An 18,573-nucleotide genomic window follows, 5' to 3' on the forward strand; every position below is an offset into this window, starting at 1 on the left:
AAAATATTTTTTTTAAAAAAACCAAATTCATGGAACCCAAATTAAGAACTCCTTATGTAGTCTGTAAATTCCTGAAAGGCAAGAGCCATGCCTTGTATTTGGCTTCCTTTATAGAATCTTGGATTATCATGTCTTGCACATAACAGGCCCTCAGCAAAAGCTGGCTAGGTGCATGGATGAAGAGATATGCAATGAAAGACCAATGCCATAGTGATAAACATCAAGAAAGGAGGAGTAAAAACATCCCCAAAAGAACAAAAACAGGCTGCCTGAGCCCTGTGCCAGGTGGCAAAGAGGAGAGAAGGCTCCCTGGAAAATAACCTCTGTGCCTTCAGGATCTGGAACAGATCTGGCTTTCTGGAACAAAACTCAGACAACCCTAGCATCTGCTGAGCTGCTCTTTAGGATTTGCATCCATTTGCATATGATTTTAAAGTCAGAACAGGAGGAAATTTGCCCTGTGTTATATATGTTTGAGCAAAGAGAAGTAGAGATTCTAGGGTGGGTGCCAGGACAAAGTCTGCAAAAACGTATTGCAAATATGGAGTGGGTGACATTCGCACTCTGGGGTGCTGGTTGTAAAAGGAAAAGAAAATTAAGCAGTTTTATCCCCCCACACAATCCAATGCCCATTTTTCAGTTTCCCTTGCAAAAAACATATCATTTGGAGTAGGGCTTGGATGAGTCTCTGATTTGTCCTTCCTCTGATTATTGTTCTCACTGTCCCAGGTTTATCTCAAGAATCAGAACCAAGGAGAGCACTGAGTTTCCAATTACCAACCCAAGGACTGCCAGGAGGAATCTGCAATTACAAAGATTTTGTGAAAATGTTCAATGGTGGCAGGGCTCAGAAAATTCATCATCAACTGAGGTGTAATGAACAACATTAGCTGTCTTTGCCTGTTCTACGTCTAACTCAAGTGAAATTTTGATTGTCTTTGGAAGATTACATGCATTAAGCACAGATAAGTGTTTATATAGCACATTATAAACACATCTGAACTGAAAAGTTGTAAGTTCACCTGAGACAGCAGGAGAACAAGTTTGCTGATCTGACCCCAGAAATCAGGCACAAGTTTGTCTACACTAGGCCAACGGAAACTCTGCTGTGACTGCCTTGATTGATTTTTTAGTATCATATAAAATATTTGCAAATGATTATGAAGCACAACTAAGTTACAATGAACACCGTCTGGGGCCCTAACCTTTATGGATTAACTGTTGGCCCATCAGTTTAACCCACCAAACTTGATTTGACCTTTTCAAGGTTCATCCTATTGACTGTCTGCAAATGCTATTTTCCATCTGAACTTTTTTTGCTGGCTTTTCTCCAAGATGCTAGGAAGATTTTTTTTAAGTGGGGAGGTACTTATCCTGTTCTGAGTTTAAAGTAGGGCTTTAGAGATGCTATTTAACCCCCTGGAATACTCTTTGTTATCATTCCAAATTTGTACTGCTTCCTTGGCTATTTTAGAAAGAACTAAAGATAAAATGAGCTATAAATAACAAAAATCACTGCAATTTTCCAATTTGGAATTTTAGGAATTCAAATGAACCTAAACAGTGGATTCCCCTGTGCTACACGGCTGTATGTTTATGTGATTTTGCTTAATTTTTCCTGTGATCCTTGGCCTTTATTACACATTTGGTGGTTCCAATATTTATTTAAAGCCAGTGCAGGATGAAGAGATGACAATTTCTTTAAATACTAAAAAAATCCTATGTTATCTTGAGAAAATCACTTAGCCTCTCTAGATCTATGTAGCATAGTGTCTAGAATTGGAATTGGAGTCCGAAGACCTGAATTTGAATCCTATCTCAGATGCTTACTAATTTTGTGATCTTAGGCAAATCTTTTAACCTTTCTCTGCCTTAGTTTCTTTATCTGTAAAATGCAGGAGTCAGATTCAAGGGTCTCTAAAATCCTTTCCAGCTCTGACTCTGTGATGCTGTGAGCCTATGACCTATAAAATTAGGGTGTTCATCTAGATGAGCAATGAAGTCCTTTCTAACTGTAACTCTATGATCTATGACCTCACATAAAGGACAGTGGTCATCTCCTGCTTGAAGAGCTATCCTAGTTTAACCTGTATATTTCTATATCTAACTTCTGATGGTGATTCTTTCTTTAAATCTCAATCCCACCGCCACTATCCTAGTCTATCACTTTATTTTATGCCTAAATCATTAAAAAATGCTTCTTTGAATAGAATGTTAAGCAGCAAAGAAGAAAGAGTAGGAGGAAGCTCTACAGTCCAGCTCTCTACTACAACTACTCCAGAAAAGATCTATGAAGAGTGACAGACTGATGAGACAGAGTAGTAGTCAAGAAATCCAAGGAGAAACCACAGTGGGTCATTTTTCCCCAGTCTAAGATTCTGATCGTTATCACAATCAGCCAACAAGCAAGTGACCAGGGCAGGGAGGTCAGAATAGGAGTGGGCTCTGACCTCAGAGTATGAGCAAGATTCAACTTGAAGGTACAGACAAGATAGAGGTGGGCTGGCAACTCTGTTGCTCTTTACCTGCAGCATCCTTAGGCTCAGGAACAAGAGTGGGACCAGTAACTGTCTACTGGAGCCCAAATCAGGTAAGCCTGCAGTTGTGTTTCTCAGACTAAAACCAGTGTCCAGAGCCTACAAAGCTCAAACGAGAAAGGCAACAACCATTCCATGTCCTAGGTAAAAGCTAGAACAAACCGAAAATTTGCAATTTCTCAGCCTGAGCTGTCCCCAAGATCCATGAAGAACACAGCTCTCAATTCCTGGATAATACCCCAGATAATGCAGACCAGGACCATACAGAACTCCATTGTTTCCTCCAGAAATGCCCAGAGCCTGACCATAATACAAAATTTCAATTCAGAAGGCTAGAAGAAAAAGTAAATAAAAAAGAAAGAGATAATAAAGAGCCATCTTGAAGACAGGCCCAAATCCAGAAGAAAAGAGTAACTCTCAAATTCCTACAAGCAAAACCTAAAAAACAAAAACAAAAAAACCCAATTTGGCTTCAAGATCAACTAGAATTTCTGAAAGAAAGGAAGCAAGAGATTTTTGAAGAGCTGAAAAGTATATTAATAACGAAATGAGAGCTCTAGAGGAAGAAATTAGAAAAGAAATGAGAATGTTATGGCAGAGGTATTAAATAAGCAGCCTGTGGGCTGTATGCTTATGGCCCACAACACTCCTGAGTGATACCCAAACCAGATTAAAATGTGATTGGGAAATATTTTACAAAATAAATAAAAATACAACAAAACAGATCATATTAGTATGTGGCTTTCAAGATCAATACATGGCTCAGATGGATGTTTCTGTCAATTATTTTTATTTGAGTCTGACACCATTGTGCTAGAAGACAGACTTGAGAAGAAAATTAACAGCTCAGTACAAGGGGAACAAAACTTTACCTAAGTAACAGACTCCTTGAAAAGTGGTATGGACCAAACAGAAATTAACGACCCTATGAAACAACAAGAAATAGTAAAACCAAGTTAAAAGACTGAAAAATAAGATGGAATGTTAGGGCTTTAAGGAAACTTAGGGATAATCTAGTCCAATCACTTTATTTTATAAATATGGAAACTGAGGCCCACACTTGGCCAAAGTCAAATAGTTAACAAAAATGGGCCCAAAAAACCCCCAAAGTCTTCTGACTCTGTGTCTAGTGCTTTTTTTCACCAAGCCATAGAACTTAGCATTTATCATAGCATTTTCCCTATTGCCAAATCCACCCTGTATTCTTTTGCCAGAGCATTCCTGGTTTTGTTTTTTGTTTTTTTTTCATTTATTAGTATTTTACTTTTTCCAATTACATGTAAAGATAGTTTTCAGCATTCATTTTATAAGATTTGTAAGATTATATTTTTCTCCCTCCCTCCCTTTCCTCCCCCCTTCCCAAGGCAGCAAGCAATCTGATATAGGTTATACATGTACAATTATATTAAACCTATTTCCACATTAGTTGTGTAAGAAATGGGAGGAGGAGTTTTGTTTCCACAGAACTAAAGGTGTGCTTCCCGGCCCTCCCCCACCCCAGCTTTAGCAGAGACCAGGCCTCAAGGTCGGTCAGGTGAGAGGTCAGAGGCTTGTACGCATGTGCATGCTTTTTGAGAAGGCAGTCTGGGGAATTAGAGAGGCCAAACCCACTTGAACCTGTTCAAGCTTATCTAGGGTCTGGTCTTGGTCAAGAATCCAGGCCTACTGATTTGCGTAATTTGCATATGTTAAAGAGGGAAAATAGGGGAAGTAAAAGAATATAGTTTAATCCTAAACTAAGACAAGGAAAATCTAATTAACTTCACTTTTGCTTCTATATCCTTATTATCCTATTTATATAAACTGTATAACCTAGGAAAACTATGTAAAAAACAAAGATTGTAAACTAACCATGACTCTAGCAGGAGTGGAGGGAATGGTTACCCCTGCTCCTGCAGCTGTATCGGTGTGAGTGTTCCCACAAGCACTGCACCCGCTCTCCCGGGGAGCGTAATAAAATGCCTTCCTCTGCCCACTCTGGTCCTGAGTTCTTTGGGTGTGAATGGGCAAATCACATGGATTTTCCTAAGGTCAAGTGAAGGGAAGCAACAGGCAGCGGAAGCTCGCCAGGCTTACCCCTGGATCTTGTCTTGGGGTGTCCTGTGATCCCCACTGCGGTGTTAAGAGGGCTACCACTCTGGATTCCCTTGGGGAACCCTGTGGTCTGCACGGCCTTCTTAAGGGGACATCACATGGGACTTCCGGCCCTGTCTCGGGAGCCTTGTGATCTTACTGCCGTCCTAAGGGGCCATCACTTGGGTCTTCCTTAGGGTCTGACCCCTAGGAGGCCCTGTGATCCCCACAGATTAAGGGATGGCTACCACTTGGTCTTCCTCTGGGAGTCCTGTGGTCTGTACAGCCTTTCCTAGGGATTATCACAGGGTTCTTCTTCAGGACTTTGGCCCTGCCTAGGAAGTCCAGTGATCGCCAAAATCACGTTTCTCACAGTTGTGTTGTCAAAGAAGAATCAGAACAAAAAAGAAAAACCATGAGAAAGAAAAAAAGTGTAAGTAGTATGCTTTGATCTGTATTCAGACTCCATTTTCCATCACAGAGCATTCTTAAAACACCATTTCCTTCGTGTCACTCCTTCATTCAAAAACTTACAATGCTTCCCTATTGACTACTACATCACATTTAAACTCCTTTGCCATATTTTCAAAACCTTTCATAATTTAACTGAACCCTGTTCTTTGGAACTGATTTCCCACCACTCCTTAGCATTTAACCCGTGCCCCAGTCCAACTGGTCTCTTCACTATCTCAGGCACATGCTGATGCTATTTAACCCACCTGGATGCCCATTTTCCTTTTTGCCTTTTCACCGAACCAAATCCTATCCATCCTTCAAGGCTCAATTCAAGTTCTGATCCATAAAGCTTTTTCTAACTACTCCAGTTCATACAATTTTATACTTAATAGTTTTCTATTGCTTATGTAACAGTTTTGTCCCCCAAATGGATCGCAAGGTTTTTGAGGTTGAAGATAATTATATTTCTTTTGGTTCTCCCAGAGTTCCTAAAAAATAGTAAGGGGATAATGGGCACTCAATAGATAATTGTTGAATGGCTTATCAATTATATGGTAGAGTAAAAGAGATGATTTCACAAATCTGTATCTTCATTTACCTTCTCATGAGGTCTTACTTCCCTGGACTGTTACAATAACCCATTTTCTCCTCTTTTTAATCATTCAATTCATTCAGACAAACATTTATTTAAGCACAAATTGTATGCAGCACATTGTACCAGGTAATGAGGGAGACAGTTTATTTAACACATGTCCCCTGCCCTCATAGAGCTTATAATCTAGTAGGGAACTATGACACCTATTGAAAAAATACATGCAAAACAAACTGTGAGGCTTAACAAGGAAAGCTTCATGGAGATGATCTTCATCCTACACATCATTTCTAAATTAATCTTCCCAAAATACATCTCTGATCATGCCATTCCTCCACTTGAAAACTTTCAGTGCCTGCTTTTTACTTACTAAATAAGGTCTAAATTCATTATGTTGTCATTCAAAGCCTGCTGAACAACCTGGACCAGAACTACATTTTCTGTCTTATCTCAAATTATTCCCCATCAAGTCAGGTGACTGTCTTCTGAGCATGTCCTCTACTTGTCTGTTTTCCAGCCTCTGCTTTATGTCCTTTATGTGGCATAGGTCATGCTTGGAATGCCTTCTCTGCCAACCCCAACTATCCAAAGCCTCCTATGATAAGTCCTTCAAGATTTAGCTCAAATGTCACCTCCTCAACATAGTCTCTCTATATTGAGACATGATAGTTATCTGTTCCTCTTCTGACCTCTCATTTATCACTTTATCCTTCTCTTCCAGACTTCATGAATCACAAATTTCATCAGTGTTGGGCATTCCCTCCTACAGTACAAATTGCAACTCTCCCATATCTTCTGTTCCTGTGGGATTCTTGTCTATATCTTCCTAAAAATCCTCCACCTAGGGTCCACCTATCGTGTAGATTCTTCATATAGATCTCATGAAATTGTATACGTGCCAGGGGACATTCCATCTATCAATTAGTCTTTACTCTTGCTACTTGACTGGTCCACCTGCTTTCCCAGAAAAATCAGTTAATGTGTATTGAGCACCTACTATGTGCCAGCTACTGTGCTAAGTGCTGAATCACATTGGCTTTTCCCACACAATCCTTTGTCATCAAAATGCTGCATCCTATGCACTCCTATCATGTGTCTCTCCAGTGACCCTTGGGTGACTCTCAACTTTAATTCTTCAGAGACTTAGGTAGTCCACGCAGCCATACAGTGTCACTAGAAGAATACTGATATTAAAAAGGTGAATCTTTGTCTCAGTAAAAAAACTTAGCATCATGAAAAACACAGGGCGGTTTCCTAAAGTCCCACTCTCCTCCTATTCTATTCAATCTCAGACCCACTTCATTGTCCATCTGCAGTGCCCATACAAGATTCTTTGGACTGATGGGTCTACTTCTTTGGGTTTTCTATGGGTTTGCCTGAGCAGATAGCCCAAATGCTTTTGGAGGATCATGGATTTCATTAAGAAAGATCTGCAATGTTCCTGGGTTTGATGCATTCAGGACAATGTCATTTGCAAAAAGAGTATTCGAAAGACCTCATCATCTATGAGGAACCCCTCCTATATTTGGATTCTTCACCGCACTTCCTCTGTGGTAGTGGTGAACACTTTTAATAAGCAAGCTCTCCCTCTTCAGTGCCTAATTTGATACTAAAATAAGAGGGTCATGAGGTTAAGTTATCACTGTTACATCTTTCAGGGAATCTTGTGTGATTCTGACATATTCACGGTCAACATTCTGTTGGAGATGATCCTTTGGATCCATGTTTTGCTCTGGGACGATAATGTCCAAACGTTATGGCTTCACTTTTCTAAGGTTTACTGTGAAAATCTTTCCAGATCTTTTCCATTTTGGTTTGTTCATTGACCTCCTTTCAATTTCATCCTTAAATACCCATGGGATGATTTGGCTTTCCCTCACCAAGTTTTCTGAAACTTGTTTTAGCTTTAAATGTTTTATGAAGCAGTATTGCTCAAAACCTTCCACTGCCTTCCCCCTTAAGATATTAAAAATGAATTTATATTCTAAACCACGGGTTGGCAAACTATCACCCAAGGGTCAAATCCAGCCTACTGCCTGTTTTTGTATAGCCTGCAAACTAAAAATGGTTTTGTGGGGTTTTTTACATTTTTAAATACCATATTAAATGTATTTGTAAAACTTGCAGATTAAGAATGATTTTTATATTTTATCATATTTCAAAATGTAAAAACATTCTTTGCTCAGGGCTGTACAAAAACAGGCAGCAGGAAGATTTGGCCCATAGTTTGCCAACCCCTGTTCTAAACCACTGTTGCTTATCATTTCGTTTTCTCTCCCTTTGGCAAAGAGATCAAATGTTTGCTGGGATCTTTCAGTCATCTCACTGGGACAACTAATTTACAGCAGTTAAACTTTCTTAGGAAAAAGGTGGTAGTTCATGTCAATGTCTGTTCTTTTATCTGTTCCCCTTTTTCTGCATCAACTGCTAATTTAAATTGGCCAGACTGAGATGTCTCAAATGTCTCTCACATCATCTCATTTTTCATTCTTTTTCCTAATTTGGTACTGATTGTAATCTCTGCTCTATTAAGTTAGCAGACTGACTGTATATAGACAGCTAATTTGGAAAGGATTCTCACAGCAATAGCTAGTTGTTTTCTACCTGTTAAATATAATTTCATTCTTTGTTATGTTACTTGGTATTCCACAAGTCTAGTGTTTCTAAACTCTCCTCTCTAATAAATTCTTCATTATGTACAGGCTTGGAGTTTCTGAGTATACAATCTTTTAGCCTTTCTTGTTTATAGCTTTTTTTCCTGTTTACCTCTATGCCTACCTTTGCATTAAAGTAATCAGACTACATGTCAATTTAATTTGAAGAGTCTTATCAAGGAGATAGAATTTATGTGTTTCTTCTTCCTCCACAACAGATGTTGGCACATAAGCTGCAATTAACTTCATGATAGTCTTTTTGCAATTACTTATTATGAGCACTGCAATTCCAGGTGACCAGGTGTCCTGTGACACCTGTGATGTTTCTTGTTACCTTCAGATATATAATAAAATCAATTTGCCAACTCCTTTATTTGCCTCTCCAAAGGTACCTGAGAGCCAGCAGCCCTCCATATAACTGCAACTTTCTTTTGTCCTCTGGTTTCATTTTGATCCAGAATGTCGAGATTCTATGATTTGGTCTCTCTGGTTATCATGTATCCAACTGGTCACTGGTCACTGGTCAAAGATCTCCTAGTAAGAATGACAACTACTAAGTCAGTGTTCATAGATGGTCTAAAAATTATATTTCTTAACACTCTTGCCCTTCTTTTCTATCACTGTGCCACTAGGCTCATTGTTTGGGTTCTGATGGCTCAGAGACAGTATAAATAGCAATTACTTCTGTTTTGGCCAGAAACCCTGAGGGTCTTCCCCTCCCAGACTGATTTTTTTTTGACTAGGTAAAAGAGGCCATTCTTTGCCTCATTTTTACATAGCCTCAATCACTGAATGGGTATTGACTCAGACAAACTGAGACCTTAAAAAGGCCAAGATCTCTCACTATATACAAGGCCATCTCCAGTCATCCTGATCTACACCCAGATGGCTCCAGAGCAGAAAGTGAGGCTGGTGACTTTGCATAGCCTTACCTTACTTAAATCCAATTCACTTACAAGTCATGACATCACCTTCCTAACGTCATGGTCCTCTTCTAGAACAAAGGACAACCAACAACAATAGTCACTACAAAATCTGAAAGGGGTCACAGAGGACTGGAAGCCATTTTGTATTCTCCTTTGTTTCATGGGTTGCCAAGGCCAAAGATTTCATCGCTGAGAGTCCAGCATCTCAGCGATGAGCCACACTGTACTTAGTCAGGCTGGTCCTTGAAAAGTCAACATATTCTGTTGCTAGGACACTACTTGAAGCCTTTCCAGCATGGTAGAACCTGACAAAGCTTATGCTCTCCTGGCGTAGCCTTCAGGAACCTAAGATCACCTCCAAACTACAATAAGGCATTGGACTAGGACTTTGTGATGTAGGCAGCTGGATATATGATTACCAGAGGGACTAAATCATAGAATCTTGACATTCTGGATCAAAATGAAACCAGAGGACAAAAGAAAGTTGCAGTTAGATGGAAGGCTGCTGGCTCTCAGGTACCTTTGGAAAGGCAAATAAAGGAGTTGGCAAATTGGTTTTACTGTATATCTGAAGGTAACAAGAAACATCACAGGTGTCACACAACACCTGGTTACCCGGAAATGAAGTGTTCATAATAAGTAATTGCAAAAAGACTATCATGAAGTTAATTTTGTGATACAGTGGAAAAAGCTAAGGCTCTGGAATTAGAGGACCTGGGTTCAAATTCTACTGTTTACCATTTTTGTTTACTATTTGTGTGATCATAAGCAAGTGGCTTAACCTTAGTATAACAGAGTCTTAGTTTCCTTATCTATAAAATGAGGGTATTGGTCTGATTGGCCTTTGGGGTCCCTTTCAACTCTAGATTTATGACCCTTATAGTTATAATTTATATATATCATATTGTAACTACTTACATAAATTATCTCCATTTCTTGACTGAAAACTCTTTTAGGGCAGGGTCTATCTCTTATTTCTCTTTTTTCCTTAGTAACGAGCATAGGGTTTTGCACATATTAGGTACTTTAAATGTTTTGTTGAATAAATTAATTTTCACTTAGGAAGCAAGACTGAAATGACCCATAAGACAATAAGATACTTGGTTAGTGAACCCCCTTGACAGTGGTCTCTCTTTATAACTTTTCTCTTTTCTATGTGAGGTTCAAATTCTTCCCTTTAAGAGAAATGCTTCTAAGTCTTCTGCTAAGAGGCAGCAAGGTGGTTCAGAGGACAAAAGGAATCCAGAAGACAAGTTCAAATCTAGCCTCAGACCCTTACTAGCTGTGTGACCCTGGAGAAATCATTTAACCAGTGCCTGCTTCAGTTTCCTCATCCATAAAATGGAACTGATTACAGCATTTACCTACCAGGTATGAGGATCAAATGAGATAACATTTGTGAAGTGCTCAGCACAGTGACTAGAATATTGTAGGCATTTAATAAATGCCTGTTTTTTCCTTACTTCTACAGCTAGATTTATTCTGATGCTTTTCTTCTCCCACTCTAATCTATGGCAATTTAACCCTGAGTTACACAAGTGAAGATCTCAGGTTTATCAGAGACCACATAAGACAAGCAAGAAGATTAATAAATCAGACAATGATATTTATCCATAAGAATCAAGGGTGGGGGAGGAACCAACTTTACAAATCCATATCCATATTTTAAGAATGAATGAAAAAGCATTTATTAAGCATTTACTATTTGCAAAGCACTGCACTAAGCCCTGGGAATGCAAATAAAAATAATAATAGCTAACATACAGTAATGCTTTAAGGTTTGCAAAGATATTTCCTGCTTTCAAAGAGATCGCATTACAATGGAAATCATAACATATATAGGATCAGTTGCAAGTCAGATGGAAAAGTCCAGCGGTCCTCAGAGTATAGTAGCAAAGCAGATGGCAGTGCATATATCTTTAGTGACATTTCCATCCCCTCTGATGTGTAACTATTTGACAATGCCAAAGACTCTGGTGTTAAGAACTTTCTTTTCTGCATCTTCAGTAGCTATGGCTTCTGAAGAGGCCAGGGCCACAAAACCTGTAGAGGAATTTGCTAGGTGCATTTCCACAAGTATTGTTCCACCTACACCAAAGAGGGCTGGGCAGGGTCAGTGGTCTGAGCAGCTCTGCTATTCCTGGGCTCTTTGGCTTACTTGCACATTGTTGGCAGTTGTTCTACAGTTTGTGGTTACAGAGATGTCAGTCCCTTCTCCATAAGGGTTGCCCCCTTCTATGATGGTTACAGAGGCTAGACTCAAAGCAGGGTTAGTGATTTAAGGGGGCTCTTGGGTGAAGGATCCTGGGCTACCTCTGAGTCTCAAGGGAGATAGGTGAGATGGCATCAATAGTTTGACCCACCTGGCACATGCCACTTCCTATCTCTTCCTTATGATTCCTCGCTGCTCCAGCTAGCCTGGCCCACCTGCTTGCTTCCCTTATTTGTATGTTTGTACTGTAATTAGAATAATTGAGGGAGGTTTTCATATTATATTACAGTGGCCTTTTTTTTTTACTTGCCCATCCCATGACCCCTGAATATAGGGGAATCATGTCTAAAAATAACCAAGCTACCTGAAATAACCAAGCTACCTGGAAGTCCCTAAAATACAAACACATATTCTTGGATTTTGGTCCCTTGATGCCTCAGTTGAACTCTGCGGGAAGGTATAATCTGAGTGGAGATGCTTGAGAGAGGAGAATAGAAGTTCGACATTCTTGAACACAGTTGGCACTTAATATGTCTGTTGAATTGAATCGACCTTCCTCTTCTTGGGCTTCCTATGAACCTCCATTGCACTGAGGCTACTACTATGTATTTCTTTGTGTAACTGTTAATAAAGAGCCAAAAACCTTTTCAGGCCTTTTGGAGCAGTGTTTTGGAGAGGATAAAATAAAAGAGATTCCCTGTCTATGTCAAGCTCTGATCTGTCAGACCTGTTCTACCAGCAGACAGTATACCTGAGTGAAAAAGACAGACGTTGTTTTCTGTGACATGAGAACCAACAGACATGGATTTCATCCAGTAAAGAGGAAAAGTCAGAGCAGACAATCTGCTTACTCTAGGGCAATAAGAATTCTTCCTTGTTCTGGAGTCAAGGTGGTGTAGTGGGTAGAAGTGGGACTTCAAGTCAGAAAGACCAGCATTCAAATCCAGCCTGAGACACTTACTAGACTGTATGACCCTGGGCAAGTCACTTATTCTTTCTTAGCCTCAGCTATAAAACAGGGATAATAATAGCCCTTACCTCACAGGGTTATTGTGAAGATTAAATATGATTATTTTGGAAAATTAATATTTAATTAATATTAATGTTTAATTTAACATTTAATATTATTTGATATTATTTGATAATTCAAAAATATATTTAATTTTAATATTTAATTATTATTTGGAAATATGTATTAAAATGTGTGAACCTTTGAGTCTCACTTTCAACTAGAAGCCTTCCCTAGTCCTCCCTAATCTTAGAGCCTTCCTCTGAGATGACCCCCAAATTATCCTGTCAATATCTTGTTTGTAGGTTGTCTCCCCCATTAGACTGTGAGCTCCTTGAGGGAAGAGACTGTCTTTTGCCTCTTTTGGTAACCCCAATGCTTATTAGCACAGTATCCAGACTACAGTAGGTACTTAACAATTCTTTATTGACTGTCTGACTAAAGAGCTCTATTTTGTAGTTCAGTTGTTTCCATCATGTCTGACTCTTCAAGACCCCCATTTGGGTTTTCTCAGCAAAGACACTGGAATAGTTTGCCACTTCCTTCTCCAGCTCATTTTACTGGTGAGGAACTAAGGCAAGCAGGGTTAAGTGACTTGCCCAGGATCACACGGCTAGTGTCTGAGGCCAGATTTGAACTCATGAAGAGGAGTCTTCTTATTTCCAACCCCAGTGCTCTATCTACTGTACCACCTAGCTGCTCCTGAAGAGCTCTATTAATGCTCACTCTTATGGTCCTTTGCAAATTATGTTTGGAGATCAGGAACGAGAGCAAGTAGTTGTTTTTCTCCACCAGTTAATGAATGAGAATAAAACCCTAAGATCATGAAATAATCTGATTACAGATTAAAATGTTTCCCTATTTATTAGACTTGCTATTTAAAGTTATAAACAGTCACACAAAGAAGTAAATAATGGTGTATTTCTTCTAAGGGCTTCCAAATTCAACAAGCATTCTACAACCTGCAAGGTACTTTGCTAGATTCTAGAGATACAAAAAACCAAAACAAAACATTCAGTTCGCATTCATCTTCTTTGTAATGCTACAATTATGTCCCCACAGTAATTTGCATAACGTAGGTTGCCCTTTTGGTGATGGTATACAGAATCAAGTTTCTTACATTTAAGTTCCTCCCTTTATTCACCAGTGATTATTCCACTCTGTCTCTATAGTGTTGCCTCATTCTTTACACCCTAGGATCAGAGAATTTAATGCTTGAAAGGGGCCTAAGATACCATCAAATCCAACCCTCTTATTTCACAGATAAAGAACTGAGGCCTAGGTGGAGGAAATGATGCATCTAAGGTGCCACTGTTGGTAAGAACCAAGCATGGACTAGAGTCAGCTCAAACCACCCCTGGAGAGTCGCTCACTACATTTTCAGTGTGGGCATTTACACCTCAGAAATCAGCAAATGCTGGAAATCAGGGCTTGTTTTATTATTGTGTTGATTGTCTGCTCTTAAGAAAATGATGGTGAAAGTGTTTATAATGCACATTAAGCTTAAAAGTGTGTCATAGGTACAATCCCCCCCACCACAGTCCATTGTTAAATATTTATTAGAACACTGCTGGTAAGAACCCAGGTCCTCTGACACCAAATCCGGGGTTCTTTCCACTACACATGAAGCTGAGGAAGTCTTTACTGAATGGTTCAAAGATTTAACTAACCCTTTTAATAAACTTGTGAAACATGTGCCTCACACACCCAAGAGTAACCAAACCAAACTATACCTTCATAGAAAATCTATTTTTAAAAACCCTAGGTATATATTAGGGTCTTTTCAGCTTCGCTATTTTGATAAACCTGAAATATTGTTCAGTTTGAGTCTAGATGTGTTTTCCTTGACTGGTGTCAGCAATTTACCAGTCATTCTACAAACTTGGGCCTTTAAACAAGAATCATGCTCTCCTTTGCTTGCGGGAAAATTTGTTGCATGAGCCTTCTACATTATTCTTGTCCTTTGCACACAGCATGCTCTTTCCCACCTCCATGCTTTCTCTGATGCTTTTCCACCCACCTGGAGTGCCCTTCCCCCTCCTCTCCTTCTAATCTAAATCCTACCCACCCTTAAAAGCCCAATTCAAATCCAAAAGGAGATAGGTCTCAATAACAGAGGAAAGTGATTAGAAGAAAGGTCAGGATTTTTTAAAAACCAAAGCATTTTGGTTTACCACGGATTCAAAGCTATTTCCTATGAGGAAAGTAGGGTTATTATTCCAGTTATATAGAGTAAGAGACTGGATTATGTAGAAGCTACAACTTGAAAATCTGGTTTAAAATCCTGAATAATTAGATATTCAGTTTCTCATTTTTACTCTTTTTTTTTTTTTTTTTTTGCTAAAGACATTTAACAAGAGAATTTTATACAATCCTACTTCACCAAAAAAAAAAAAAATCAGCCTTTTGGTCTTTTTCTCTCTTATGTTATCTTTTAATTAAGCACATGCTTAGTGTTTAACAAAATAAATTTAAACATATAGAGAATTCCATCAACAGAGAGCTCTTTCTCCTGTTAAAAGGCAAATGAATCACTCTTGGGTCTCCATTTCCATCACATTATGCAAATAAAAAAAGTACCTCAACATCAAATGTCAGATCCTTACATCAGCCTGGTGTTTTTATTTTTGGAAACCGATAGTAACAATAGCAACAGTCCTCATACTATATTAATCTATATAAATACATTTCATAGATGTTATATATGGTGATATAGATATAGGAAGGTGGGGTTTTTCTCTCAAGTAGCTCTTATAATAGACTATATAGCCAACAGTGTGAAACCCCAAAAGATAAAGCTAACAACTAGCAAAGATTCCAAAGCTTGTCTTAAATCAATTTCTTAAGATTCCAAATTTGAGTTTAAAAAAAAAATCCCAACCTTGGATTTTAAGATAGCTGTAAAAACAGACCAGAATCTGTGGGCAGAGTTCTAAAAAGCATGAGAATAGGTTTTGATTACTGCAAGAAAGACATATAAAGGAATCTATCTAAAAAGCTCTGAACAGCTTACAGCCTGTGACCTAAAAGATCAAGAAGTTCACAGGGCAAAAAAAAAAAAAAGGCTACAATAAGGTGATGGGAGCGATGACCAACAGTTCAGCATTACTCCAGAGTGTTACCATGCAAAAGAAAAAAGGCAGGTCATTTCTATAGATGCTATTAAAAGTTTGATCTAAATTAACATCAGCTTATCTGGTCCAAAACGATGTCTATTGGGCCATAACATGGTAGGCTCCAGAAGCAGCCACAGCTTCCTCATACTTGTGAAATTAATTAACATATCCTGGGAGTCTTTTTAATCTAGTTTCAAGAAATATTGATACATTCAGTCCTCATCCCTTAACATACACTGCAACAAAACTATCACAGCAGAAATTTTAAGTGGAAGAAGAGTTTTACATTTGAATATGGGAAAGATGGAACCAGGTGGAAAAAAGAGAAAGAGTTAAGGTAGTGGAGAACCCTGTGCTAGATGGCAAAACACTCCAGCAGTCCAAACATGGATTAACCTGTAGTTCCTATTCAAGCTGAATACACCTGAATCAGAACACATCTGTGCCATTCTAAGAAGACTTTCTAAATCTCAATGACTGGAGAAGGGAAGAACGTGAAAACACACCATTTGCTACTGGACAGAGATGATGTAAAGAGCACACACATTGAGATTGAAAGTTGCCCAAGAAAACCATAAAAATTAAACCAAATATGTCATGTGTCTATGGAACCCCCATTTCTACTCCCAGTAGCTTGGAAATATATATATGCCTGCTTTATGGCTCATTCTGAGAACGGTTATCTAGAGCAAAGGCAGGAATTTACAGGCTGAATGAGAAGGGGAGATGGCCTTTCACAACATCTGGTGAACAGCTGCATTAAGGCAAGCAAGGTGAAGGGCGCTTGGAGCCTCACTAGGTTTTTGCATGGGGGATTAGCGTCCCTGTTGCCCTCAGGAAGCACCCTCCTGCCTTTGGACTCTGGGGGCAGAAGTGTCAACTGTTGCATCCTTCAAAAAAAAAAATCTTTCATCTTTGGAAAGATGCTCTTTACAGTGAAGACCTTAGAGATTTAGCAAACAGAGCCCATACAATGACAGCGTATACAAACCAAAACCTTTAGTTGAGCCAAGTGCCACCTCTTCCCACCCCCGAATAGGTGAAGTAGGCATGTGTGCCTAGAGAGAAAGAAGGAATGCTGAGAATTTCACATGCACCCTCAACCAGCAAAACTGATCATGGACAACTGCCTCTTTTAGGAACGTAGGGTCCACTCGTTCTCATAGCATCAGGGTGGAAAAATCATCCTTCACCCCTAATTTCTTCTCTAGCCTGCCTACAACTGAGGAAGAGAGCCCACTTCAAGGACCATCAGAAAGCGACTGGACCAAGATTTCTAAAGCCCAAACCAGAACCCAGGAATTGGTGTTCCCTCTCCATTTCCCACTGGGGTCTCTTTGCAAAGTCTCCTGGACAGAGGACACATAGGCTGAGAAGCCAACGGGAATGACGTGCCGGTCCGCCTTTGTTAGAAGCCTGAGCCCGCGCGGCGCTGCGCATCGCCCCTCTCAGCTAAAAGCACCGCTGCGGGGGCGCCTTCTTCAGCCGGGCAGGGAACGGTCTCTAGCTTTTACCGCGCTTAAGCAACCACCAGCGTGGTTACAGGGCTGCTCCACTATCCCCGCCCGGGTACTCACTTCTCCCCAGTCCCTCTGCTTTCCACTCCGTCTCCTCCACGGCCCCATAGCGCCTTAGCGGCTTTTCAGCCTCCAGGTGGGCGGACAAGGATTGCTTTAACTCCATTGCCGGTTCCACTGGCGGGTCGATGGGTCTCCTTTACTCCATCCCCCCAGCGGGCTGCAAGGAGGGAGGTGGCTCCAACCAGCAGCGTTTTAAGGGGCTGGGCGCCCGTGACGCTACTGCATCTCTTCCGCCGGCAGAGTCGTGGAGCGCCCGACTGGTACCCAGGAAGGGGAGGGATGCGGAGCACATGCGCAGTAGTCACTCGGAAAAGGTCTGGGGGGCTGGGTTGCACGAAGAGGGTCAGGAAATAACTCTGAAAACAACAGCAACAAAAACAGAACGGTGAAGGGAAAGTGAGCAAGACTCTTGTCCCATGCTGTATCTCTGCTTCTGATGCTTTGAGGAAAGGTCAAAAGTGTCAGGGGTTTGTATCTGTTTTGTATATGGTTGTGTCCGTGAGCGCTATGCATCGCCTGTAAGCAGGCTGACCACCTTTGTGTCGGATTCGTGAGCATGTCTGTGGGTGATGTATCCACCTTTGAGAGAATAATGCAAATGTGTCAGTGTTGGTGTTTGGGCCAGGGTCTGAGGAAGGGTTGTGTTTCTGCGACTATGCATTTGTATACCTCTGCATTGCCTACATCTTTATGTATAACAGTGAGGCAGTGATATCTGTAAGTATATGAACTAAAGGGAGAGATAAGGATATCTTACCCTCAGATACAGTAAAACTAATTGGAAAGGCCTCTAGCTCCTTTTTGTCTCGAAATCTCAGATCTTAAGTACTTCCAAAAGTGTTACTTTCCAGAAATCCTCAATAACATTGTCAGTCACAAAATACAGTGACTTTAAGAAGAAAAAGCACATACATTTAGCAAAATTAACATCTGGATTGTATCTGGGGTTTTGTATCCAGTGGCCCTATTCCTTAGTAATTTTGGAATCTTTGGAAAAGACAAGATTTCAACCCTACACGAAAGGGGAAGCACCTGTCCATTTGCACTGTTTCAGGATGACAATAAGGCAATTTAAATAACTCTGAAAAAGTTCTGGGGTGACTTTCTACCCTTGGACTCACGTCCTGGCTTAGTGCCTTGCTTCTCTTGAGAGTGCCAGTGACTCAGAAGGGATACAGATAATTATAAAAGGCCAGGTCAACAGAAGCATATATTCTGGGCAATGGGTGATTCTTAACCACATAATGTTTTCCATTCTTATCTTCCCTGAATTTTCCGAATTGTTTTCTTAGCTGAAAGAGGACATCTGTTAAACTGAAAATGTACATAAGGATATACACCCATGATATAATGGCTTGTTAGGATTGTATTTATATTTCTATACATGATTATGAAAATAAATCGACCCTTTCTTCCAT

General features: G+C 39.9%; 1 protein-coding gene across 1 annotated transcript in view; it reads right to left on the reverse strand.

Moving 5' to 3' along the window:
* Positions 1-17,399, reverse strand: part of BMERB1 (bMERB domain containing 1) — a 135,794-nt gene extending 118,395 nt beyond the window's left edge. Inside the window, exon 1 of the mRNA XM_036738716.1 lies at positions 17,153-17,399. Within this exon, the coding sequence (XP_036594611.1) occupies positions 17,153-17,258 (106 nt within the window). The 5' untranslated portion in view covers positions 17,259-17,399. The remainder of the gene's footprint in view (positions 1-17,152) is intronic.
* Positions 17,400-18,573: the final 1,174 nt, after the last annotated feature.

This window comes from Trichosurus vulpecula, chromosome 9, assembly GCF_011100635.1.
Source record: "Trichosurus vulpecula isolate mTriVul1 chromosome 9, mTriVul1.pri, whole genome shotgun sequence".
Classification (NCBI taxonomy): domain Eukaryota; kingdom Metazoa; phylum Chordata; class Mammalia; order Diprotodontia; family Phalangeridae; genus Trichosurus; species Trichosurus vulpecula.